Below are 24,988 nucleotides of genomic sequence, written 5' to 3'. Positions count from 1 at the left end.
GCTGGAATCCACTGTGGCATCAACTGCAGTGACAGGACCAGCCCCTACATGCAAGGGTATCCTTTCTATTTTATGAATATTTTTATTTTCCTTTTTTAAGATTTATTTATTTATTTGAAAGTTACACAGAGAGAAGGAGAGGCAGAGAGGGAGAGAAGACTTCCATCCACTGTTTTACTCTCCAATTGGCCACAATGGCCAGAGCTGTGCTAATCCGAAGCCAGGAGCCAGGAGCTTCTTCCGGGTCTCCCACATGGGTGCAGGGGCCTAAGGACTTGGTCCATCTTCTATTGCTTTCCCAAGCCATAGCAGAGAGCTGGGTCAGAATTGGAGCATCTGGGACTCGAACCGGCGCCCATATGTGATGCCAGCGCTACAGGCAGTGCTTGACTCACTACGCCACAGCACCGGCCCCAATTTTTTTTTATTTTCATGCATATGGTTACCTATATTTTATATCATAAAAAGTTTATTTTTATAAAACTTGAAATCACACAATTCCTGGGCGCCAACTGCCTGCACATGAGGCACACCCTCCTCTCTGTCTAATTCCAAACATTTTCCCCATCTCCATTGAAAACCCTGTGCTCATCAAGCAGTCACTCCCCATTCCAACTCCCTCGACTCCCTGGCATCTGTTCATTTATCATGGGATTCTGGAGCCTGGAGGAGGCTTGGATTTCTGCCCAGACTGGAGAGCTCAAGGCCGGCAGGGCAGAGTGATGCTCATCACGTTCTCATGGGGGGGGGGGGCGCTCCTCTGGGCCCCCTGTGCTAGAAGCTGGGTCCCAGGAGGCTTCAAGGAGAGGAGCTCTGCATCGAGTAGGATGTGCTGGGCCAGTACGGGGCAGCGTGTGCGGGGCATGAAAGTGAACCTAGAGGTGCGGCACTGTCTGGAGCTGCTGTTTTGTTGGTGCAGACGACAGGGCCTCAGGTCTCAGAAGCTTTAGGGCAAGGGGGATCCAGTTCTCCTCCCTGGGAGGCAAGGTGTACAGTTCTCCCTCCTCAGGGGAGAGGGAGCGGGGCGTCAGGGGACAGGTGTAGGTGTACTGCCCAGGACAGGGGCCAGGGGCGGGCCCGAGGGAAGCCGGGGGGCGGGGGGGCTGCAAGGGGCAGATGGATCCTTTTTGCACTCCCTCTAGGAGGCCCTTTCCAGCTCAGTGTCCCCTGTCCCCTCTTCGGGTCTGGCCTCGGGGAATGTGGGCAGGGGGTGCACTGAGCCAGGAGGGGGCGCCTCTGTGTTCCCTGAGGCACCACCCTGCCCCCGTGCGGCCCAGCCGGGAAGGTGGCAGAGGGGCAAGCGGCCTGGCTGTGCTGAGATCAACGCGGAAAGATGGCCGAGCTGTGCACTCTTCCTGGTGAGTGTGGCTCCCGGGTCTCTGGTGAGGGTTGGGCGCGGCCATGGATGGGAAATCGGGACGGGCCCTAAGGCTGGACGGGTGAGCACCAAGACTCGCAGGCCTTGGGATAGGCCTGTGCAGAGCGGCCGGGGAGCGGGTCTGACCGGTGCCTGTGAGACCCTTTGGGCGGAGCGCGTGGTTGCGCTCTGGCATCCCGGGCCCTGGTCGGGGTGGTTGTCCTCTCCTCGCCCACACTCGGCTCATCTGTCCTTCCCGCAACTGGAACCATTGCTGACCGCCCCGACGACGGGGGCGTTGGAAGCGGGCTCTCAGGCCTGGAACAGGCCACCAGGTATCTGCTGCGTCTGGCGCACGCCGGTGCCCCGCGCTGATCCAGAGGAGCCCTGGGCACGCTGAGCGCGGGGAACCCCCTCTCCCTAGGTCCAGCTCAGGGCGCAGGGCCAGGTGTGGCCCAAGTGAGCTCTCTGTGACGGAGAGGCTGGGCTGCGGTTCCTTTGGGCAGTGCGTGGCGACACTGGGGAGGGCTGGAACCAGGAGGGACCTGTGGGGAGGCAGGGGCCGGGTAGGGTTGCCCTGCAGGCACTGCCTGAGTGCGGCACAGTACCTTACTGATGTTTTTACATCAGGCTTTAAAATTGTGATTAGTTCTAATTTATCAGTTTTTCTTTTATTGAAGAAATTTTTGCTTAATTCAGTGTCACAAAAGTTTAGTATTATGCTTTCTTCTAAAAGTTTCTTGTGTCTTTTTTTTTTTAATCTCCATTTCCTCTTAAGTTGTTGGCAAAAATATTTCCTTAATTTCTGTAAAGTTGGTATTGGTGTCTCTTTTTCATTCCTGATTTTAGTCATTTGCTCCCCCCATATAGATAAAATTTTTGTCTTTTCAAAGAATTGACATTTGATTTCTCTGATGTTCTTTTTTCTGATTCATTGGTATCTATTCTGTTATTAATTTTCCTGGTCACTTTTGGGCTTTTCATTTTTTGGTAGTTACTTACAATGAAAGTATTAGTTTGAGACTTTTCTAATCTAGGCCTAGAGCTACAAATTTTCCTCTAAACACAGCTGTAGCTGCATCACATACATTTAGATCTGTTGTATTTTTATTTTCATTCACCAACTGTTCATCTAGAAATACGTTGCTTAAGTTGTACCTATTGGTAGATTTCCCAGGTTTCCTTTGTTACTTGTAATTTTATCCTTGCATGAACTCAGTTGAATCTCACAGCATTTGGTGTACCACGGAGAATGTTCTAGGGACGCTTGAGGAGAATGTGTGCTGTGGAGATGCAGATTGGTCTGCTTGGGTTATGGTAGCATCAAGTCCTGAGTGTCTGCTCACTTTCTAATTATTCTGTCCACTATTGAGAGTGGGGTAGGATTTGAATTTTCCTGCTGCTTATCATCAAGCTGACTATTTCTCCATTCAGTTCTGTCACTTTTAGTTTCTTGTATTTTGGTGATGGGTTGTTACACATGTGTATATTTAAGTCTGTGTGTTCTGGGGCCATTGACTTTCTATGCCCAGAGCTTTTGGATTATTTTTGTCAGGATGAGAGTTTTACCATCTTCTTGCTTTGGGCCTATTGGTTTGTTTCTAAGGTGTGTTGTCTGTATATTTGAGGCTTTAAAACAAAATCCAGTCAGATAACCTGTCCCTTTTGATCAGAGCATTTAATACACCACGTTCAGTGTTAATCTTGCTGTGGTTGGATTCTCATCTGTAATTCAGCAATCTGTCTTCTACACATTTCATGTCTCTTTCTTTTGTTCATCCTTGCCTGCCTTCTTTTTTATTGTGGTATTCCTAATGTATTATTTAATTCCTTTGCTTTTTCAGTACATAAAATTTTCTTTACATGATCTACTTCAGATTTATCAAGTTCTGCTTCAAATGAATACTAACTTTAGTAATGAACACATAATTATTACAATACTGTTCAATTTCCATTCTTCTGTAGGTGGTTTGTGATATTATTTTTATATGTGTTAATCTATGTTATTATAAATCTGATCATCCTGTGTTGAAATTATTAATTTTTATATAATCTAATTTTTATTAAATGGGGTCAAATAGGGAGAAAAATGCTTCAAGTGTTTAAAGATGTAATTCATTTGAAAGGCACAATGACAAAAAGAGAGAGGAAGACACATGGAAAGAGGTCTTCCATCTGCTGGCTCACTCCCCAAATGACTGCAATGGCTGGGGATATGCCATTCTGAAACCATAAGCCTGGAATTTCATGTGGATCTCTCACATAGGTGGCAGGATCACAGGTACTTGGGTCATCCCCTTATGACTTTCCTAAGCACATTAACAGGGTGCTGGGTTGGAAGCAGACCAGCCAGGACAGGACTGAAACCAGCACTCTAATATGGAATTCCAGGTTTGAAAATGGCAGATTAACCCACTGAGCCACAATTGCAGTCCTCAAAACATTTTGTTAAAAACTGCAAATTTACCATTTATTTGCTATTGCTATCTTCCTGTATATTCAAGTTATTGTCTGGGGACATTGCTCTGCACAGTATAGCTTCATTTCCTCCTCTGTGCTACAGTTGACAAGCATATTATACCCTTATATTATTATAATCCCAACAACTAAATCAGATTAACAAGGTCCCAGGATACAAAGCCAGTACATAAACCAATTATATTTTTGTAATACTTGCAACAATCAATTGGCAAGGAAGTAACAAAAAATACCACTTAACATCCAAAAACATGAAATACTTAAACATTTACCAAATTAGAAGCAATGCCTATGTAATGAAAACTACAAAATGCTGAGATTCTTAATGTCTCTATATTAAGGAAGACATAAGTAAATGGGCAGATACACTATGGTCATGGTTGGAAGACTTCATATTGCTTAATTTTCACTTCTTCCCAACTTGCACTCTGGCATTTATATAGCCTCAACCAAAAATCAAGAAGCGATTTTTGTTAAAACTGACAAACAGGGGGCCAGCACTGTGACATAGTGGGTAAAGCTGCCACCTGCAGTGCCAGCATCCCATATGGGCACCGGTTTGAATCCCAGCTGCTCCACTTCTGATCCAGATCCCTGCTGTGGCCTGGGAAAGCAATAGAAGATGACCCAAATGCTTGGGCCCCTGCACCCGCGTGGGAGACCCAGAAGCTCCTGGTTCCTGGCTTCGGATTGGCGCAGCTCCAGCCATTGCGGCCATTTGGGAAGTGAATCAGCAGATGGAAAACCTTTCTCTCTCTCTCTCTCTGCCTCTCCTTCTCTCTCTGTGTAACTCTGACTTTCAAATAAATAAATCTTTAAAAAATTGACCAACAATCTAAATATTTTATGAAAATGTAAATGTCCCATAATAGACAAACTGTGTTAGAATTTCCTGGCTTGAGTTTCAGCTTGACAACTCATTCCAGCTTCCTGTTCGTGTATACCCCGGTAGGCAGCATACGATGATTCAAGTACTTGTGTGCCTTGTTTCCCATGTAGGAGCCACAGATGAGGGTTCTGGGTTCCTGGTTTCAGCCTGAACTAGTCCAAGCTGTTGCAGTCATCTGGGGAGTGAACCAGCAGATATAAAAATCTCTTTCTGTCTCTCTGCTTTTCCATAAAATAAAATAAAAAAATTTTAAAGAACAAGGAAAACCAAGTTGGGGGGCTTCCAACTTTCACAGCTACAGAAATACAGACAGGTTGGTATTACGGTAGCCATGGTAAGCTGTGCAGCCGAGGAGTAGACACATCCAGACACAGACACAGCTAATTTCAATGAGGGTACTATGATGCCAGGGTACTATGATGGGGAATGGGAAGTTTTTTCACACTCAGATAAAATTATTGAATTTCCATTTTTAAATTTTTGTTTTTGTTTTAAAGATTTATTTATTTATTTGAGAGGTAGAGTTACAAAGAGAAGGAAAGAGAGAGACAAAAGTCTTCTATCCACTGGTTCACTCCTCAAATGGCCCAAATGGCCGGCGCTGAGCAGATCTGAATTCAGGAGCCAGGAGCTCCTTCTAGATCTCCCACGTGGGTGCAGGAGCCCAAGGGCTTAGGCCATCTTTTTCTGCTTTCCCCAGCCACAGCAGAGAGCTAGATTGGAAGTGGAGCAGCTGGGACTAGAACTGGCGCCTGTATGGGATGCTGGCACTGCAGGAGGAGGATTAACCTATTGCACCACAGTGCAAGCTCCTGAATGTCCATTTTTAAAAGTCCCTCAACCTTTCATGCTATATCATTAAATTAATTTTAGGAGGAAATATTCATGAGCTTTGAGTGGGCAAAAATTTATGAGATGTTACCAAAAAGCTGAAGCCATAAAAATGATAAATCAGGCTTTATCAAAATTAAACCTTCTCTTTGAAAAAAAAAAAAAGGGAAAAATGTCAAAGTGATCAGACAAACTAGAGATGGAGAGGAACTATTTGTGTCTGGCCAAGGATACTCAAATCAGTACATATGAATAATAAAAAAAATGCATTTTAAAAGATTTATTTATTTATTTGAAACCCAGAATTACAGAGAGAGAGAGAGAATCTTCCATCTGCTGGTTCACTCCCCAACTGGCTGCAATAGCTGGAGCTGCACCGATCCAAAGCCAGTAGCCAGGAGCCTCTTCCTGGTCTCCCATGTGGGTGCAGAGGCCTAAGGACCTGGGCCATCTTCTACTGCTTTCCCAGGCCATAGCACAGAGCTGGATCAAAAGTGGAGCAGCTGGGGCTTGAACTGGCACCCATATGAGATGTTGGCACTACAGGTGGTGGCTTTACCCACTGTGCCACAGCGCCAGCCCCAAGAAATAATGCATTTAAAATGAGCAAAATGTTTAAACAGGTACTTCATGAGTAAGGGAAAGTGACCACTAAGTGCCTGGGAACATGGTGCCTGGCAGGTCCTCAGGCACAGCGAGGCCCCTTCACTGGTACTGGCCAGAGTGTGGGGCAGCTGCAGTCCTCATGCAGTGCTGCTGGGGAGACTTCACCATGCAGGGAATGACTTGGGCTGTTTTTACCAAGTCAAACACATATTTCACAGTGGACACATCCTTTTCACTCCTAGGTGATCAATCAAGAGAAACGGAAACACACAAATGTTTATAGAGGCTTTGTGGTAGCCACAGCAGGAAAAACAGAAACAATAAAGAACGAGTCACACAGTGACATATGAATGTTGTAATACTACTTGGCAATGCAGAATGAGCAAGGGACACTGGTGACTGCATGGATGAGTCTCAGAACACTGCTATAGGAGAAAGAATGAGCCATTCTGTGACATATGAGTGGTGCAATATTACCCAGCAATGCAGAGTGAGCAAGAGATAGGGGCGACTGCTGGATGAGCCTCAGAACACTGCTGCATGGGTGCAGCCAGAGGAGTGTGTATGGCATTGTTCCAATCACCTGCAGTACTAGGAGGGTAGACCAGTGGCTGGGGGCGGGGAGATGCTGGGTGATGAAAAATGTGTAGCTTGTTCAGGCTGGTGGTTACAGGTGCCGTGCATTGCTCAAGGCTCATCAAACTGTGTCCCTAAAATGCTTATAAATTATACCTCAAGGGGCTGGCATTGTGGCATAGCAGGTAAAACTATGTTTTTTTGAAAACCAAAATTGCACCCAGATTTCCCTACAGCCAACTATCAAAGAACCACACAGAGGGAGAAAGTGCAAACAGACATGTGATCTTCATCTTCCACCTCCCACATTCTGTTTCATGAGACTCGATGGCTCTGTGGTCATAGGATTTAGAAATGTGGGGGTGAATAGAGCAGGCAACTTAAGATAAGTAACAGATGGGTCAGTTGAAAGGAACATGGGCAGTGACCTGGAGAGAGAAGCCTTTTAGAACAGTTGACTGTTGAAAGCGTGGCCTCACGAACCTGTCACCTTAAAGGACAAGCCATGAGAAGGGAGTGCTCAATGCAGGGACCAAGAGGTGAGGGGGGCAGCTGGGCAATGAGCTGTGGGAGACAAAGGGCTTCCCCTGTGGCAGAGTGTGTAGGGGGAGCAGAGAGGAGCTGGGTTGGGCAGGAAGCACCACCTGCCATCAGAGAGGAGTATGGGAATCTGTGATGAATCACAGGAAAGGCAGGTGTGTGGTGGGGAAGGTGACAGAAGGAATAACCAGACTTTCCACCATTGCTCTCCAGGAAAACCAAAATGCTACCCACTGCACTCAGTGGTCCTTCTGACAATTCTCATCTTGGCCTTCTTTGGGTAAGAAATGTGTGGGTGCTGTGGCTGAGCAGCTTGGGGAAGAACAGCCTTAGACCCCAATGGGGTCCCCACTCCCAGCACGGCATAGTGGGGAGGGACCTTGTGACACTAAACAAGCTCGACCTCACCCTTCCCTTGCTCCCTAACTGAAGCCTCTCCAGAGGAATGCACTCGCACCCACCATCCATAAAAGGGATCTGGGGTCAGAAGTGGGGAAGTCAGGTCCCAGGGCCAAGCTGTGAGCACTACCCAGACAGAAGGTCCTAGAACCCCAGAAAGAGGTCATGGCCAGCTCTACAGGGGCATCTGTGGACACTGACAGGAAACATTCCTTTAGGTGGTCTCCGGCTGCAAAGATCCTGGGGGGGGACGGGGACTCTGCAGCTGCCACTGGAACCCACACACCCCCTATTCCCAGGGTCCTCCCTTCAGCTCACCTTTTGGTCTGGAACAGAGTAGGCCACCTGGGCTTTGCTATGAGCTTGCAGCCTGTGCTCTGTTCAGGAAGGGGAGGACAGTGGGTTTGGGCTCTGCATTCTGCACCACTCGCTGGTGCTTCCTTCCCACAGCTACGGGTTCCTGAGCTCCAGACACCTGATGCCGGCAGGCGTGAGAGCTGGTCACAGGTGAGTGTGGGTGCAAGATGGGTAAGCTGCGCTGGCCTCAGGGCCTGGCTGCTGCTCCATGGATTTCCCTGGCCCCACCTGAGTCACCTCCCCTTCTCCTTTCAATGCTCTGTCCAAAACAGTCACGGCTGCCTCTAGGGCTTTGAAGGGTCCCAGGGCACTGCTGCACTCACATGTCTTGCTGTAGCCCCAACCTCCCATGTGTACTGCAGCCCTGATTTCAGGCTTCCTTGAGTAGCCCCACCCCCACCTCTATCCCTCCTCTTCATGGTCTTCCACCTCCACCTGCAGTAGGCATGTGGCAGCTGGCCTTGAGGCTTCCCTCATGCTCACCCTGCACCTGCTCATGCCTAGGGCCTGACAGTGCTGCCTCAGTTCCTGCCCCCCATAATGACTCCTCTCTGCCTCAACCGCACTCATCTCTGCGTCAGCTGCATACTCATCTCCCTGCTCTCCCTCCTCACCTCTCAGCTGTCACAGAAGCAAGAGTGATGTTTCTGGAACACGGGAGAGGAGGCCATGTGTGGTTTGGTCTGTAGGGCCTCTCTAGCCCATCCTTCCCACCACAGCCCAGGGTGGCTGCTGTCATGCCTCTGTGTGCCACGTGACCCTTACTCCAGGCCTTGGTCTGTGTTGCACCTCTACCATGACCACTCTTGTCTCCCACCTGCTCTCAGTTTCCACAATCTCCTTCTTGCCTCCATTCTCCAGTGCAGTGGAGCCACCACCCCTTGCATGCTGGAAACCACTGTGGTCCTTGCCTGCTTGCTCCCCAGGCTCCTAGACTGCCTGGGCTCAGCTGGGCAACTCTCCATGGGGTCTCTCAGGTGATCACAGGCAGACAGTGGCCAGGGCCAGGGTTCTCTTGAAATGTCTGCACACTCCCAGTGGTTGCTGCTGGAGACACTCACCCAGGACTCTCTATGTGGCCTCGGGTACAAGATTGGCATCTCCCAGGGGTCAGAGACCATGCCGCCTTTCAGATCCTGGCTTCAGAAGCTGCCAGCATCACTTCTGTCGCATTTCCCTTGCATCTTGTCCTCTACAAGGCCAGTGACTTGAACCCCACCTGAAGGGAGGGGGCACATTCTGAAACTCCCACCTGCCCACCAGCCTAGAAGCATCTGGAGAACCGGGGGTAGGGAGGGGAGCTGAGCAGCTCAGTCAAGAGCAAACTGCAGTGTTTGATGGGACAATGACACCAAGGGCACAGTCAGCACCAGGCAGGTGTCCCAGCTACCACTGTCCCCCATGAACCCCCGGATTCTGTACACTGCCTTCTGCTCCTGGTACCAACCTCATCTGCTGTGTTTCATCCTACAGTGTTGCTGTTAGAGACCCTGACGGCTGGCAAGTTGTCACCTTGTCCAGGTATCACAGCCTCATTCAGTCTTCCCACACTGCACTTTTGCCCTCAGCCCTGGAGTATGGACAGAGACTGTGGATGCTGGGCAGCCCCTTCCTGCCTGCCATCCATGGAAATGGGTGGCTCCTTCCCCACATCTGTGCTCTGACTTTGCCCTCATCTTGCAGTTGGGGAGACCATGTGGCAGCACATGTCATTTGGCTTCTCCAGGTGGTGGTCACCAGCCTTGTGTGCTGGAGGCTCAGGCCAGTGCCTGGGATGGGGCCTTTGTCAGGGCTGAAACTGTCAGCAGTGTTGGCCTCACTGGCCACTCCCCATGTATATATTTGTGTTTGTGAGATACTCCCTCTGTATCCCTATGCCAGCCCCAGGCACCCCCTTACACTTCCTTCCTCCACAGAGCTGTGAACTCTCTGGCATCCTCAATGGGTCCCATGGGAGTTCTTTGGTAGCAGCTTGACCCACAACTGAAGCCCCTGTATGTGCAGGCACAGCTGCCTTTAGAAGAGGCCCTGTCTCTCCTGCGCTCTGCATGCTCTATGTGAGGACAGTGCCACTGCTCATGGGTTATCATATCCATGATCCACACCACTGTCAGAGCAGATCCTGACAGCTGAGGGAGCTGGGTGCTGGTCTCCCATTTCTCAGATAGGAAGCCAGAGCTCAGGGAGCCACATGGCGTGGGGCAGAGCAGGCCGATGAGCTGTGTCTCTGATGGCTATTCACACACAAGGCCATGTTTAGCTTCCTCCTTACCAAAGTGAGCCACACAGACCTCTTAGGTTCCTTCCAACCCCCCAAGGTTGCCTAGTTGCTCTCCCCAGTTTACAAATGCTGAATTGGCACCTCTGAGTTTCCTTCCTCGGGGTCTCCAGATTACAGACCGAGTGGGCCCAGGGCAGCCTGTGTGGGGCTGTTTGCCCTGCACTCCACCCACAGCCCATGTCCTATGTAATTTCATGAACCCTCATGACAGAAGCTTTTTTTTTTTTAATTTCTTGCAGGATGCTGTATCCCCAGCCAATGGTGCTGACTCCCTCGTGAGTGATTTGACTGATATTTCACAACGGACGAGTGCTGTCCCAGAGATGCCAGAGCAGGACATGGTGTCTGGATATCAGGGGAGCAATTCTCATAGGTTCTGAGGCCTAAATCTGGAGGCCCCCATGCTGCTCCCTGTCCCTCTTATTTCCTTAGCCTGGCTTCCCTGTCTTCTATCCCTTTATCCAATAAGGGACATGCACAGCTTGGTGGGGTCTTCCCTACAGTGGGGAGGGGGCTCCTGCCCTCGGTGAGCAAACCTCCCTTCCCTGTGGAGGCAGCATGGTCTGAGCCAGTCACAAGTTGCCTGGCAGGGGTCTGGGTTTGCCTGCTGAGACCCTCTGGAAGGGGGATAGCCTTGGGGGATACTGGGAGGTGGAGGCTGAGTAGAGGGTCTTGGGATGGGTCACCCAGCTGTCAGCTCACACATTGCTGTGTGGCTCTCTCCCTGTGCAGGAGGAGTGATGCCCTCACTGTGACCCCCTGGCTGGCTCCCATCATCTGGGAGGGGACCTTCAACATCGACCTCCTGAACGAGCAGTTCTGGCTACAGAACTTGACTGTCGGACTGACTGTATTTGCCGTCAAGAAGTGAGTAGGTGGGGTGGCCGAGCACTCAGTAGGGGAAGAAGGAGAGGTCTGTTTGCTCTTGTGGACACTGTGCACTGATGCCCACAGAGCTGGGGGCTCTCCTTTGGGCTCAGTTGCAGAATGATGCAGACAGCTTCATGGCTCAGGCCCTGGGACTCTGGGTCTAACCAGCTTCATGTGAGCTGATGAGAGCCCACAGGCAACCAGCTGGGCCTCATGGAGCCACAGAGAGCAGGGATGGTGACTGCTGTGCAGAGCCACGTGGGGGAGGAATCTGACCTCAGACCTGGCTCCTGCTGCACAGTGTCATCCCATGGGGTATGTGGGTGTTCCTTAATTAACTGCAGCATCTGCCTCCCCATTGAAGACTTCATTGATGAGCCAGGGGTGTGACAGGCTCAGGTGAAAGTCATGGTGGCTGTTCCGGAAACTTCCACTCAGGGTTGGGGGTGGGAGCATAGCACACTTGCCAGTTGATGGGGAAGCCCCATCCCCATGGCTGTGGAGCAAAGCTCTGGAGACCTCCGGGAGAGACCAGCCATCCAAAGCAGGTGAACACATCCTGGGCTCGGGGCAGCGGGGGGAGGGTGGGAGGGCACACAAATTGAGCCTGGAAGCTTTTGCTCTTGGACTAAAGGTGAGGTTTATGGCCTAAGCCTTACCTGTCTCTTCTTCCTTGGATGCCTACCTCCTGTCTCCTTTCCATGGTTTGAGACCTGGCCCCTGCCACGGTGGGTGTACTTAGTGGAGACTCCTCAGTGGTTTACAGAGGACCTTGGCAGCAGGTCTCCTTCAAGCCTCTAGGGGACAGAGCACCAGGGTGTAACACTGGGATCCAGACCCTGAGGAGCAGGGGGTGAGTGGTGGGGTCCTCACAGGTCCCAACCAGCTCTGCCAGGTGCGAGAAGGAGTTCCATGGGCTGAGCTTCACCCAGGTGAGCCTGTAGGTTCCACAATGGGTCTGCCAGGGAAGCTCAAGCCCCACCCCTTACTGTCTGGGCTACCATGTAGCCCCACTGTACCTCAGCTCCCCTGCCCTCAGGGAAGAGAGGGTTAAGCGAGGCACAGCCATGAACACACCTGAGACAGGGCAGGAGAGTGTGGTGCCTCTGCTGCTTGCAGCCTCAGGAGATCCTGTGTTTCTGAGTGCCCAAGTATCCTGTGGCCACCTGGGGTGGGGTGCTGACCAAGGCTCCATGGCCTTGCTTTCTGCCCCCTTGTAGATACATGGTCTTCCTGAAGGCGTTCCTGGAGACGGCAGAGCAGCACTTCATGGTGGGACACCATGTCACCTACTATGTCTTCACTGACCGGCCAGCCGACGTGCCCCATGTGCTGCTCAAGGAGGGCCGGCAGCTGGTGGTCCTCTCCGTGCGCAGCTATGCACGCTGGCAGGACGTGTCCATGCACCGCATGGAGATGATCAGCAATTTCTCAGAGCAGCGCTTCCGCCACGAGTTGGACTACCTGGTGTGTTCTGATGTGGACATGAAATTCTGGGACCACGTGGGTGTGGAGATCCTCTCCCCTCTGTTTGGCACCCTGCACCCTGCCTTCTACACAGCCAACCGCAAGGCCTTCACCTACGAGAGGCGACGGAGGTCCCAGGCATACATCCCCTGGGATGAGGGTGACTTTTACTACATTGGGGCCTTCTTTGGGGGCTCAGTGGCTGAGGTGCAGCAGCTCACCAGCGCCTGTCACCAGGCCATGATGGTTGACAAGGCCAAAGGCATCGAAGCTGTGTGGCACGACGAGAGTCACCTGAACAAGTACCTTTTGCACCACAAGCCCACCAAGGTGCTGTCCCCTGAGTACCTGTGGGGTGACTGGCTGCTGGACTGGCACCCAGTCTTGAAGAAGCTGAGGTTTGTAACTGTGCCCAAGAACCGCCAGAAAATTCGGAATCCATGAGGAGCTTGAGGAGGATGAGGGCCTGGCAGTCTGTGCTCCTTCCCTGGGCCACCCTGTCCCAGAAGCAGTTTGGGAGAAAAGGGTGCAGTGACTCCACTTCATTTCCCTGTGAAGAGACTGCTGAAACTGAGCTGCCCAGGCAGGCCCAGCCTCTGTCCCTACCCAGAGACTTGCACACAGACACATGCACAATGACACACAGACATGCACACAAACACATACAGAGATATAAACAGACATGCACACGGACACACAAAGCCCCAGTCGGTACCTCTGTGGCTACCACTAGAAGCTTCTGCCAAGTGTGACCTGCACCCTATGTCTGGGATGAGGCCAGTCTCCATCTTCCTGACAAAAGGTCTGCAATTGAGCTGTGCCCTCTTTCATGGGTATTTTGGATATGTTTAAAAAGTCATGGCTGGGGCTGGCACTGTGGCTCACTGGGTACTGGTTCTAGTCCCAGCTGCTCCACTTCTGAACCAGCTCCCTGCTAATGTATCTGGGAAAGCACTGGAATATGGCACAAGTACTTAGGTCCCTGCCACCCACGTGGGAGACCTGGATGAAGCTCTTGGCTCCTTGCTTTTGCCTGGCCCAGCCCTAGCCATTGTGACCATTTGGAAAATGAACTAGCAGATGGAAGATTTTGCTCTCCCTCATCCTCTCCCTCTGTAATTCTTCCTTTCAAATAAATAAATCTTTTAAAAACCTCATTGTCAATGTCAGCTAGCTTCTCCTGTGGTCTTCTAAGAATTGTATGATTTTATGTTTTATGTTTAGTTCTGTGATCAATTTGAAGTTCATTCTTGTGGAATGTGTAGTGTGTATTGTACATCACGCCTCTATTGTGTTGTAAGTGTAGTATGTTTGTAGTGGGTCTACTGTGCATGCATGTACACTGTGTGTTGTGTGTAGTGTGTATGGTGGGTCTGTATTGTGTATATAGCTTTAAACACATGAATGTATGCTCATTGTCCTGTAAACTGTTGAAGGAAGAGTTTGGGAAACGCGTGCTGAGCTGTGCAGAACTGAGGGCCTTTATTCCTAAGTGACAGGAACCTCTACACCTTCCCACAGAGGCTGCTGGTGTTTTAATTCTGTCAAAATCACTAATGTTTTTTCCCTAACTCTGCAGGCAGCTGCAGGGCGCATGACCCATGGAGACACCCCGAGTCTGCTTGCCTGTCCATTGCTCCTCACCACAGCTTTCCTCATAAGATCAGGAGACTGGAAATGACCTGGCTAACTCATGGAGCTCATGCATATGATGTTGTTCTGAACGGCTGGGGAAGAAAATAAGGAGTGAAGCGAGTCCTTTTATGTGCCGATCTGGAAAGATCTCTGGCTGGCTGTGATTACAGAAGGCATGTCCATTGTTGGTCTGTGCCTTAGCTGCACCTTGAGCAGTCACATGGCAAATCTTTCCCCAACACCTTGATCATTGAACCACGTGGTTTCAGGGTTTCCAGCTCAGCTTGGCCAATGATAAAAGGACCCTAGCCAGTCCTCTGTTGGGACACATCCAAGTTCCCTTGGTGAATCTAAAATCCCACCTTCAACAGAGTGGCCAGTGGTAGTCCCACTGCCTTGGAAACCCCCAAACCAAGGGAGTGCTGTGGTTTCTGGAATTCTTGCCTGGAGCTGCAGGGTTGGTGATGGCCACAAGAGGGCAGTGGTGCCCCAGTGCACAATGGAGCCACGGGAGGCAGGGAAGAGCCCCTAGGATCAGCCTGTCTCTGTTCTCATAGAACATGATCTATCCATAGCATCTGTGTCTACAGTGTATGCTGCTCAAAGTACAGAGGGGCTCCCAGAGGCTCTCAACCTTGTAGTCAGCACCTGTGCCCCAGACACGTCCTGGGGACCTTGCTGGGCCTGGGTGCACCCCTGAAATGGCCATCAGGGGCGTGCTTAGTCTGGAGATATGAAGGCTCCAAAGCAAACCCAGAGAAAGACAAGGCTCTAGAGGGAAGATGAGGCCACGGCCACAGGTAGGGCTGGGGGATCGCCAGGAGGGGAGAAAGGGTGTTCCTAAGTAGACACTGATGCTGCACCCAGAAGTATAGGATCAACCAGGCCTGTCCAAGTCCTGGAGCTGACTGGGGCCAAGGTGAATGTGGCCGGGAGCATGGGGGGACATGGCTGCTGAGAGCTTGGTGGTGGGGCAGGGGGCAGGGATGACCCCAGGGCCTGGGCCTGACTTGTTGCTGCTGGCCAGACATTTCTGATGCCAAAGAGCCTATGGACTGGAACCCAGCCCCAGATTAGTCGGGATTCTGTCCTAACGCCCCAGGAGGCCTATGGCCACACTCTGAGCTGTGGCTCAACAGGGTCCGACTGCCTTTGGGCCCACTGCCCTGTCACTGGCAAGCTGCAGACTGGGTTGAGGGCCTTGGTGCCTTTCTGAACTTTGACTGGGACTCTGCTTCCTCCCACTGGGGCCTGCCCATTGGTAGTTCATAATATCCCAGCCTGTTTTTGTAAAAGAAGGGGAGAGAGGAGACAGGGAGGGAGGGAGAGGAAACCACAGAACTTTTGCCAAGTTGTTCCTTAGGAGCCAGAAGCTTAGTCAAGACCACCAGGAGGGGAAGGTGTCGCAGGACTTGCATGCCACAGGAGTGATCACTGGGGACCCTGGCTTTGGCTGCCCCTCTCAGACCCAGAGGCCCTGGACTGATTCTGGATGCGACGAGAGTGCAGGAAGGTACTGCCACAGGGGTCTCCCTGAAACTCTACATCTCAACATTCCCATGGTGCAAGGAGGGGCCTCAAGAGGGAAAGTGGTTTTCCCTGGATCACATGTGAGGACCCAGGGTGGGGGCAGCGGAGCCCATTCTTTGCCCCAGTGGTTCTTGGAGTCCTTCCATCTCTAGGTTGTGCATAAACTGCAGGTGACACAAGCCCCAGGGTTCACAAGTCACACAGGTGTTTGTGGTCTACACACCTGAGGACATCCCCTGGGAGCAGAGGGGAGACAGAGAAGGCCCTGAGAGACATAAGGACTTGTCCAAGGATACCAGCCTGGACAAAACAGTGGTCAGATCTTACCCCACTGATTTGACCCAATGTGCCCTCCCAGCCGGGGCACTGGCTGCCACAGGCCTGCCCTGGGTAGCTGCTGGGTGGTGTTGGTGTAACTGCAGGTATGCACATGGTGAGGGGGTGGAATAAGCAGCCTACAGGGCCTTACATAGGTCTTGTCTGAAGAAGGGGCTCAGTTCAGTGTTCCTCAGGAGGTGATCTCATCTTAGGTAGGTCTTGTCTGAGGAAGGTGCTCAGTTGAGTGGTCCTCAGGAGGTGATCTCATTTCCTTGACAGTGGTGACTCTGGTAAGTAGGTGTGTTGTCTCCCACCATCCTGAAGCCCAGGCCTCAGTCAACCCTGGGCTGAGGTCTTCTTGGATGCTGCAGACACTAGGGTGGTCCTCACCCCCGATGGTTCTTGTGCTTCTCCCACAGGGACACAAAAGTGACATGAGACAACCAGCCAGGACACTACTCTGAGACCTGCGGGGCAGCTCTTCAGCCCTCCCTGGGACCATCTTCTCATCTGTGTGGAGTAGCCATGGTCACCCCGTTACATATAAGCAAGCAGGTCTTGAGAGAGGGCCCATGCTCTGTTATGCATCTGGTGGAATAAGGTGTGGCTTACCTTACCCACACTGAGCCCAGACCATGGGGAGGCACTGAGGAAACTGCACACACGGAGCACATCCTCCCCTGGGTGTGTCTCCTTTTATGCATTCATGAGGCCAGACTTTCACCCTCTTCCTATGTAAGTGAGGACACTGAAGTCCAGAAGGTCTGGATGACCTTCTCAAACCCAGCCTGTGTGATCCTTGGTAGAGTTTGGTTCCTTGAATGTAGACAAGGTCTTAGGGACAGGTCACTTGTTACAGATGATCCCAAGTGCCTCTGAGTATGTGGAAAGGTCAGGGGTGTTAAGAAAGCAAGGGAAGGGCCTTGGTAAACAAAGCATACAGTGGGCACTGGGCTTGACCTTACACAGAGTGATCGGTGCTGTGGCCATGGTTGGAGGGTAGTCCCTGGGACATTGAAAGTCTTGCACAGCTGCCTGGTTCTGGCTTACAGGAGAAGCTCCTGGGGTGCCTGAGTACCCCAAGGCAGAGGTGCTATGCAGGTGTTCTGGGGTGACAGCCTCTGCAGAAAAAGATTGAGTAATATCTACTTAATACAAAAGTAGAAAACGAATGATGAAAACAGGAACCAAAATACCTCAGACATATAGGAAACAGCAAACTGGCAGTCATATATCCAATCACAAGAATAATTATACCAAATGTAAACGGGTTAAGTACATTCATCAAGAAACAGATGCTGACAGAGTGTACATAAAACAAGATCTAATTTTATGCTATTTATAAGAGAAGTTCTTCTGGATCATAGTCACAAATATGTTGAAAGTAAAATGATGAAAACTATTTTTAAAAAAGAAAGAAGTAAAATGATCGAAAAAAAGAGACCATGCAAACTAATCATGAAAGCTGCAGGAGCTATATTAATATCAGGCAAAATGGACTGGATGACAAAAAACTGCTACTAAAGATGCATAGGGAAATTTCATTACAAATACAGCATCTTATGTCCATGGAGAAAACTTCTTGTAAATGTATATGCATCTCCAAATGCTATCAAAAATGTGGCCAAAAAGCAAATCCAACTAAACAACAATGACAAATACCTCAAGCTCCAGCACAAAAGTTGGAAACACAAAAAGAAAGAACTGAAAAGAAAAAAAGAACAAAGTTACATATTAGATAGGAAAAATGAAAATTACCTTTATTTACAGAAAATACAATGCTCTATATAGAATATCCTAGGGAGTCATCAGCAAAAGCCCACATAAGCTAGTAAGTGAGTTCTGCAAGGTCACAGGATAGAAAATCAATAGATGAAACTAATTCCACTTCTCTGCATGGGTCATGATCAATGTGTGAGTGAACCGGAGAGAAGAATTCCCACCACAAAGTCTCTAAAAGGCACAGCATACTTAGCAATACATTTCCCCATGGAAAGAGCAGGACTTGCACACTGAAAATGTCAAAAGCTGGTTGAGAGAAATTAAGGATACTGTGCAGGAAAGGAGAGATATTCCATGTCATGTATTCAGAGGCTCAATAGGGTCAAGAAAGCCCTAAATAAATGCACAGATCCTATTCAATTACAATGAAAATCCATGTGGGATTTGTTTGTTTCTTATTTTTGTAAAAATTGACCAACTGATCTTAAAAATTCATGAGCTGCTGCTATGGATGGATCATAGTTTAGGGGACCCTAGGAGTCCATGCATTAAGGCATTGATCTCCAGAATCACAGATTAAAAGATTAATGATGGAACTTAATCAAGTTATGGCATCTGAGGCTAGAGTGTTAGAATGTGATTGGGTTGGATTTCAGTTAGGGTGGAGCCCCATGGTGAAGCCACCAGGTGGCAGATGACCAGAATGTTCCTGCCCTGCTTCTGAGCTCGCCATGTGATCCTCATTCTGCCTCTGCTGTGCTCTCATTACACACAAGACCCATTGGGTGTTGCTGGCCTGGGGACCACACTTTGAGAATCCCTGCTCCCAGCAAAGCTTCTAAAGCTTTAAAATGCCTGCTTTTTACTCATTCAACTCCAGCTCAGTCAGTTTAGGGCAATCCCCATTTCTAAGAAGGCCCAGGTGACTCCACTGATGTTTTGTGAGTGCAAGGTTGCGGTAACAACAAAGTACTATGTCCAATGACTTTGTACATCAGAACCTGGAATCTGGTCTGGATGTGTTTTTCCAAGTTAAAAAGATCTGTTTATTTGAAAGCAGAGTTACAGGAAAAGATGGAAAGACAGAGAAAGACCCTCCATTCACTAGATCATTACCCCTATGGCTCCAACTCCTAGGGATGTGTCAGGAGCCCAGAACCATGTGGGTGTATGGGCTCAAGCACTTGGGATATCCTCCACCACTTTCCCAGGCACACCAGCTGGGAGCTGGATCAGAAGCAGAGCAGCTGGGCCTCAAACTCGTGTCCATATGGGATGCCCGCATTTCAGGTGGCAACTTAACCCACTATGCCACAATCTCAGCTCCTGAATTAGATTTTACAAGATGATTAATAAGCATCTGAAAACTCTCAAGTAAAGGGGTACATACACCAGGAAGCCAGGTGTTGCATTTATCTTTGTTCCCTGATGCTCCCTTCAGAGGCCTCTTCGCCAAGCACAGGACCTGCAGCAGAGAAAGAGACACAGTACAGTCTTTCCAGCTCACATCAGCCTCTTCCAGGTCAGCTCTTCCTCTGGAGCCTAGAAACAGGCCCCAGGCTCACTCACTCTAAAAATCCTTCCCTCCTGGCTTTCCCCTCCCATTATCAACCTGTCACTAGAACCCTGAACACCTGCTGTCTCTACCTTCACCTGCAACTTGTCTTCTTTCACAGAAAGTCGGGTGAAGTCACCGTGCCCCCAATCAGGGTGCAGACAATGAAACCCATCAGGGCTGCTCTGCACCTCAGTCATGGCTATGGCTATCCCGGCTTTCATCATTCACAACCCCAAGTTGAGCCTTTCGAGATTCTCCCATCCATCTGTGACAGGAAAGAACTCGAAATGTGCTGAGCCTAGAACCTGTTTAATTCCACACATATAACGCTTCAGAACTGTCTTATTTTCCCCTTTATCCTGCACTACTGCCAAGGAAATTCATGGGCTTTCTGAAAGTGAGGCTCTCATTGTTAGTCAGACAAGCTCACTGGAGCTGCTGCAGTGCCTTAGCAACTGCCTCTCAAGCCTCTAAGCAGGCAGGTGTAACTCTTACTCCTGCACAGGAAGTGGACCTGAGAATCTTAGCCTCATGGAAACAAAATGTGTTTCAAATGCTTGGGGGAAGCACAAGCAAGGCTTTGAAAACATGAGAAGGGACACACGTGGTCAAAAATAGTAACAAAATACTAAAGAGGAGAATTCAGCTCTCAGTCACATCTTGTTGGCCTGGGCTTCTGGTTGTGAGGCATTAAATCCTCCTGGGAAAGCAGACCTGCTGACTGCTAATTAAACTCAAATAAGATTTTTCTGTCTCTGATCTTTGCCAGGGAAACAGGATAGACAATTCTAACTCCATGGAGCCAAAGCCACAACTATAGCAGTGCACGTGTCCTTAAAGCTGTTATGGCCCAGAACTTAGCAACAGCTACCATAACCTAACAGCACCAAACACCACCTTCACATCTATCCATTTCACTAATGCAGGCTCTGTGTGATGGGCCTGGTTGCATCTCCTTGTTTGAAGAGGAGCAGACCAAGGCCCTGGGCTGCCAGCTGGCCACAACAGTGGTGCATTTCCCTTTAGGAGCACTCTTCCCTGTACTGTCTTCCATTGCGCTCAGTCTTTCCTCCCCAAGGAGTTGATGAAAGGCCTTTGTTCCTGTAAATGTCACAGTGGAAGCAACATGGGTTTGCAGCTTTAAGCCCATGTGTGAATCCCAACTCTGACCCCACCAGCTAAGGTCCTGATAAGTTATTTAATGTGTATGCCCTGAGTCCTGCACAACTATCATGCGTAGCAAATGAAATGAAATGTCCCTGAGGTACTGTACCTATGACACCACAGGTGCTTGCAAGTCATGGTCCCTGTCCCTTTCCTCCTGTGGAAAGGAATGCACAACTTGGACTTGCAATGATTGTTGAGGCACTGAAAGTGGCACAGCCACAGGCTGCTGAGTGATGCGCCAGGCATAATGTCCAGGCCCTGTCCTGCATTCACAGATAGCTTTTCAAATTGGGGGCAGTGGCTGCCTTGACATCACTGTGCACCTCTCCACATCAGTAATGAGCACAGGCTTGTATATTCCAGACCCCATGATGTGGAAGTTGCAGGTGGGCCCTCCCACACTGGAGGCAAAGCTATCAGGGACTCTGAGCCTCACCAGGGCTCAGTTATCAAATCTTTAAAGTAGGGATAGCACTGAACTACCTCATAAGATTGCCAAACACCAAGGATGATTATTATGATTTAGGTACTTTTATTCGAAAGCCAGAGAGACACAGACAAAACAGCTTTCTCATCTGCTGGTTTACTTCCCAAATGCCCACAACACCTGAGGGGCCAGGCAGAAGCCAGGAGACAGGAATTCAATCTGGGTCTCCTACATGGGGGATCTTCACTTGCTGCCTCTCAGAGTCTGCATTAGCAGGAAGTTGGAATTGGGTGCACAGAGAGGATTTGATCCCAGGCACTCTGATAGAGGATGAAGGTATCCCAAGCTGTGCCTTAAACACTCTACCAAACACCCAACCATGATTCAGTTATTTTCTCATGTTGAAAAAAAATCCTACCAGAGATATTACCTCTTAATGCACAATAAAATTTCCTTTTTTGTTTTATTTATATTTACTTATTTGAAAGGAAAGGCAGGAGAAGGGGCCGGTGCTGTGGCTCACTTGGTTAATCCTCTGCCTGCAGCACCAGCATCCTATATGGGCACCAGGTTCTAGTCCCGGTTGCTCCTCTTCCAGTCCAGCTCTCTGCTGTGGCCTGGGAGGGCAGTGGATGATGGCCCAAGTGCTTGGGCCCCTGCAACTGCATGGGAGACCCAGAAGAAGCTCCTGGCTCCTGGCTTTGGATCGGTGCAGTGGCCATTTGGGGGGTGAACCAACGGAAGGAAGACCTTTCTCTCTCTTTCACTGTCCAACTCTATCTGTCCAATAAATAAATAAAAGGAAAAAAAGGAAAAGCAGGAGAGAGAGAGAGATGATCAACTGATTTTGATTGATTCCATCTGCAGGCTCATTCTCCAAATGCCTACAATAGCCAGGGCTGGGCCAGGCTGAAGCTGGGAGGCCAGAACACCATATGGGTCTTCCATACAAGCAGCAGGGACCTAAGTATTTGAGCCATCACTTCTGCCTCTAGAGTGCACATTATCAGGAAGCTGTATTGGAAGTAGAATCAGAATGCAAACACAGACACTCTGATACAGGACACAGGCATCCAAAGCAGCTTACCCTGCTGCAGAACAATGCCCCAAGATTTCACTTCTTAAACTATTGCAAGCATTTCTCTTGAACCGCCCTGTTCTAACTATACAACATGTATAACAGAAGCAATTCTCAGGGCCAAAATTATGACACAGTAGGTTAAGAAGCTGCCTGTGATGCTGACATCCCACATGACTGCTAGCTCATGTCCTGGCTGCACCACTGCTGATACAGCTCTCTGTTAATGCACCTGGAAAGCAGAAGCTGATCCAAGAGCATGGGCCCCTGTTACCCATCTGGGAGACCCAGCTGAAGCTCCTGATTCCTGGCTTTGGCCTGGCCTTGCTGCAGCTGTTGTGGCCATTTGGGAGAGTGAACCAAAAACCAGAGGATGGAAAATCGCTCTCTTGCTCTCTTGCTCTCCCTCTCCCTCTCTCCCTCCCTCCCTCCCTCCATCTGTGTATGTGTGTGTGTGTGTCAGAGGATGGAAGATGGCTCTCTCTTGCTCCCTCTCTACCTCCCTCCCTCCATCCATGTGTGTGTGTGTCCCTAACTCTGTGTGTGTGTCCCTAACTCTGCCTTTCAAATAAAAAAAATCTAAAAAAATAAACAGTTCTATGCATTAATTTTAAGCACATTTAAGCACACCATTTGCTGGTTAGCATTGCAAACAGTAAAGAAACAAAACTGAGAATTTCCATTTCTGGTGGAAGATAGTAAAGGTCTGAAAATAAATCATTTCTTTCTTTGTACTTTTCCTTTCAAGGATGTGACAATCTGTGCTGAGTGCAGGGATGAGTGCTGTAATGACATCACGCTTGGTGAGAGCACTAAAGACACAGTCTCTAGAGAAGTGAAAATGAATGTCGTGTTGTTTCCTTTTTATAGGGATGGGTTTTTCTTCCTACTGATATGAAAATGTAACCTTTACCTTTCCATGATGGGGGAAAATAAAAGCTTTGGGCTCAGACAGAATCTGGCAAATTTCAGGCTAATAAGAATTTTAAAATAAATAAGAGGGCAGATGGTGGTCTACCATGAGTGGGAAACACATTGCAAAAACATTCTCAATGAATAATTTTCTTTCTTAAATATTTATTTAATTGAAAGTTACAGAGAGAGAGGGCAAGACAAAGAGTGAGAGCAAGAGTGAGAGTTCTATCTGCTGGTTCACTCCCCAGATGGCTGCAATGGCCAGTACTGCGCTGAGGTGAAGTCAAGAGCCAGGAGCTTCATCTACCACATGCGTGGCAGAGTCCCATATGGTTAAGTCATTTTCCACTGCTCTTCCATTAGAGGGGAGATGGATCAGAAGGAGAGCAGCAGGAAAATGAACCAGTGACCACAGAGGATGCTGGTGTCACAGGTGGTAGCTTAAACCACCAGGCCACAATGCTGGCCCCTTGAACAAATCATTTTCACTGCTTTTGCAAACTTGCACAGAAAATGTCCTAAAAAACATTTGGCAGCATCACTGTATTTTTGAAAATTGGGAGGAAACATATTTTTAATTGTGTAAAGAAAATTGTGCTTTGTATATACGTGAGACATCCTGATACCTTTCTGGCCCCATCCAATATTTAAAGTGGGAGGGGGATCTCTAAGGTGCTAATCCCACAGAGCAGTTCCATCACCTGAGAACTTGATCAGTAGGTACTCTAACCTGCAGAACAAAGGACTCAGGTGGAGTCCAACAGTCTGTGCTTTATTCAACAAGACCCACATGGGGGCCGCATTGTGGCCTAGTGGGTAACGCTGCCATCTGCAGTGCCAGCATCCCATATGTGCACCGGTTTGAGTTCCAGCTGCTCCACTTCCAATCTACCTCCCTGCTAATGCACCTGGGAAAGCAACGGATAATGGCCCAAGTACTTGTGCCTCTGCACCCATGTGGGAGACCTAGAAAAAGCTCCTGTTTCCTGGCTTCAGATCAGCCCAGCTCCAGCCACTGTGGCCATTTGGGGAGTGAACCAAGACCTCTCATTCCCCTCTCCCATAACTCTTTCAAATAAATAAAACTTTTTTTTTTTTTTTTTTTTTTTTACAGGCAGAGTGGACAGTGAGAGAGAGAGACAGAGAGAGAAAGGTCTTCCTTTGCCGTTGGTTCACCCTCCAATGGCCGCCGCTGCAGCCGGCGCACTGCGCTGATCCTGGCAGGAGCCAGGTGCTTTTCCTGGTCTCCCATGGGGTGCAGGGCCCAAGCACCTGGGCCATCCTCCACTGCACTCCCTGGCCATAGCAGAGAGCTGGCCTGGAAGAGGGGCAACCGGGACAGAATCCGGCGCCCCAACCGGGACTAGAACCCGGTGTGCCGGCGCCGCAAGGTGGAGGATTAGCCTATTGAGCCACGGCGCCGGCCCTAAATAAAACTTTTTTAAAAAAAGACCCACAGAAGGGGGATTCTGATCTGCTCTGAAGTTCAGAGCCACTGCTTTAGCACAGGGGATGGCACCCTCAGTCCTAAAAAGCCAGAGAATACTGAATACTTTCCAGGGTGCTAATGCCATCAGGGGCCCCATTCTCATGATCTCATCTGGAGCTAATGACCTCACAAGGTCCCCTCTCCAGACACCAGCACTGCTGGGGTTATCGAGGCAACTCTGAAATGATTGAACAGGTAAAAGGGCAATGTTGAGAACACAGGTGGCCTCCTCTCTGCAGCACTTTAAGTTCTCTGTCAACATAATTCTTCCCACAGCAAACCAATGTTCTGCCATATATACACTGCAATAACTAAAATTCTAGGTCTGCCTCCTCTACACGGAGAAGACAGTCCAAGAGCTTAGAGCAGAAACAGGCAATACAACCAAGTATTTACTGGGCACCTGCTACATACATGCCCATCCTGTGCTGGCTTGGAAGGACCACACAGGAGTCTAGGTGTGGGTGCCACACTCATGCTTATCATCTATCCAGATTA

At 49.4% G+C, this 24,988-nt stretch overlaps 2 protein-coding genes and 1 long non-coding RNA gene across 5 annotated transcripts in view; 2 read left to right on the top strand and 1 right to left on the bottom strand.

The window, feature by feature from the left end:
• The first annotated feature begins 1,240 nt into the window (after positions 1-1,240).
• On the top strand, positions 1,241-10,098 carry LOC100337847 (uncharacterized). The gene is made up of 4 exons (XM_008275426.5): positions 1,241-1,358; positions 7,491-7,557; positions 8,127-8,183; positions 9,507-10,098. The coding sequence occupies exons 1-4, from the start codon at positions 1,334-1,336 to the stop codon at positions 9,955-9,957; spliced, it is 600 nt and encodes a 199-aa protein (XP_008273648.2). The 5' UTR covers positions 1,241-1,333; the 3' UTR covers positions 9,958-10,098.
• A 689-nt stretch (positions 10,099-10,787) lies between these two features.
• Positions 10,788-13,235, top strand: LOC149121682 (histo-blood group ABO system transferase 2-like). The gene is made up of 3 exons (XM_089315609.1): positions 10,788-10,840; positions 11,047-11,181; positions 12,405-13,235. Exons 1-3 carry the CDS (start codon positions 10,788-10,790, stop codon positions 13,093-13,095), a joined length of 879 nt encoding a protein of 292 aa, XP_089171735.1. The 3' UTR covers positions 13,096-13,235.
• A 2,371-nt stretch (positions 13,236-15,606) lies between these two features.
• The window catches only part of LOC138845843 (uncharacterized), a 31,711-nt gene continuing 22,329 nt past the window's right edge, over positions 15,607-24,988 (bottom strand). The window contains exons 2-5 of one of the 3 annotated variants that reach the window (XR_016222352.1): positions 19,247-19,321; positions 17,797-17,838; positions 17,100-17,255; positions 15,607-17,009 (exon numbers count right to left, since the gene is read on the bottom strand). This is a non-coding gene — a long non-coding RNA (uncharacterized LOC138845843). Of the gene's footprint in view, positions 17,010-17,099; positions 17,256-17,796; positions 17,839-19,246; positions 19,322-24,988 lie in introns of those variants that run through there. The other 2 variants (XR_011383030.2, XR_011383031.2) reach the window with 2 other exon arrangements.

Source organism: Oryctolagus cuniculus, chromosome 16, assembly GCF_051225735.1.
Source record: "Oryctolagus cuniculus isolate XC-2025 breed Fujian yellow rabbit chromosome 16, ASM5122573v1, whole genome shotgun sequence".
NCBI lineage: Eukaryota > Metazoa > Chordata > Mammalia > Lagomorpha > Leporidae > Oryctolagus > Oryctolagus cuniculus.
The sequence above is the reverse complement of the archived record's forward strand: the minus strand, read 5'-3'. Positions and strand labels throughout refer to the sequence as shown.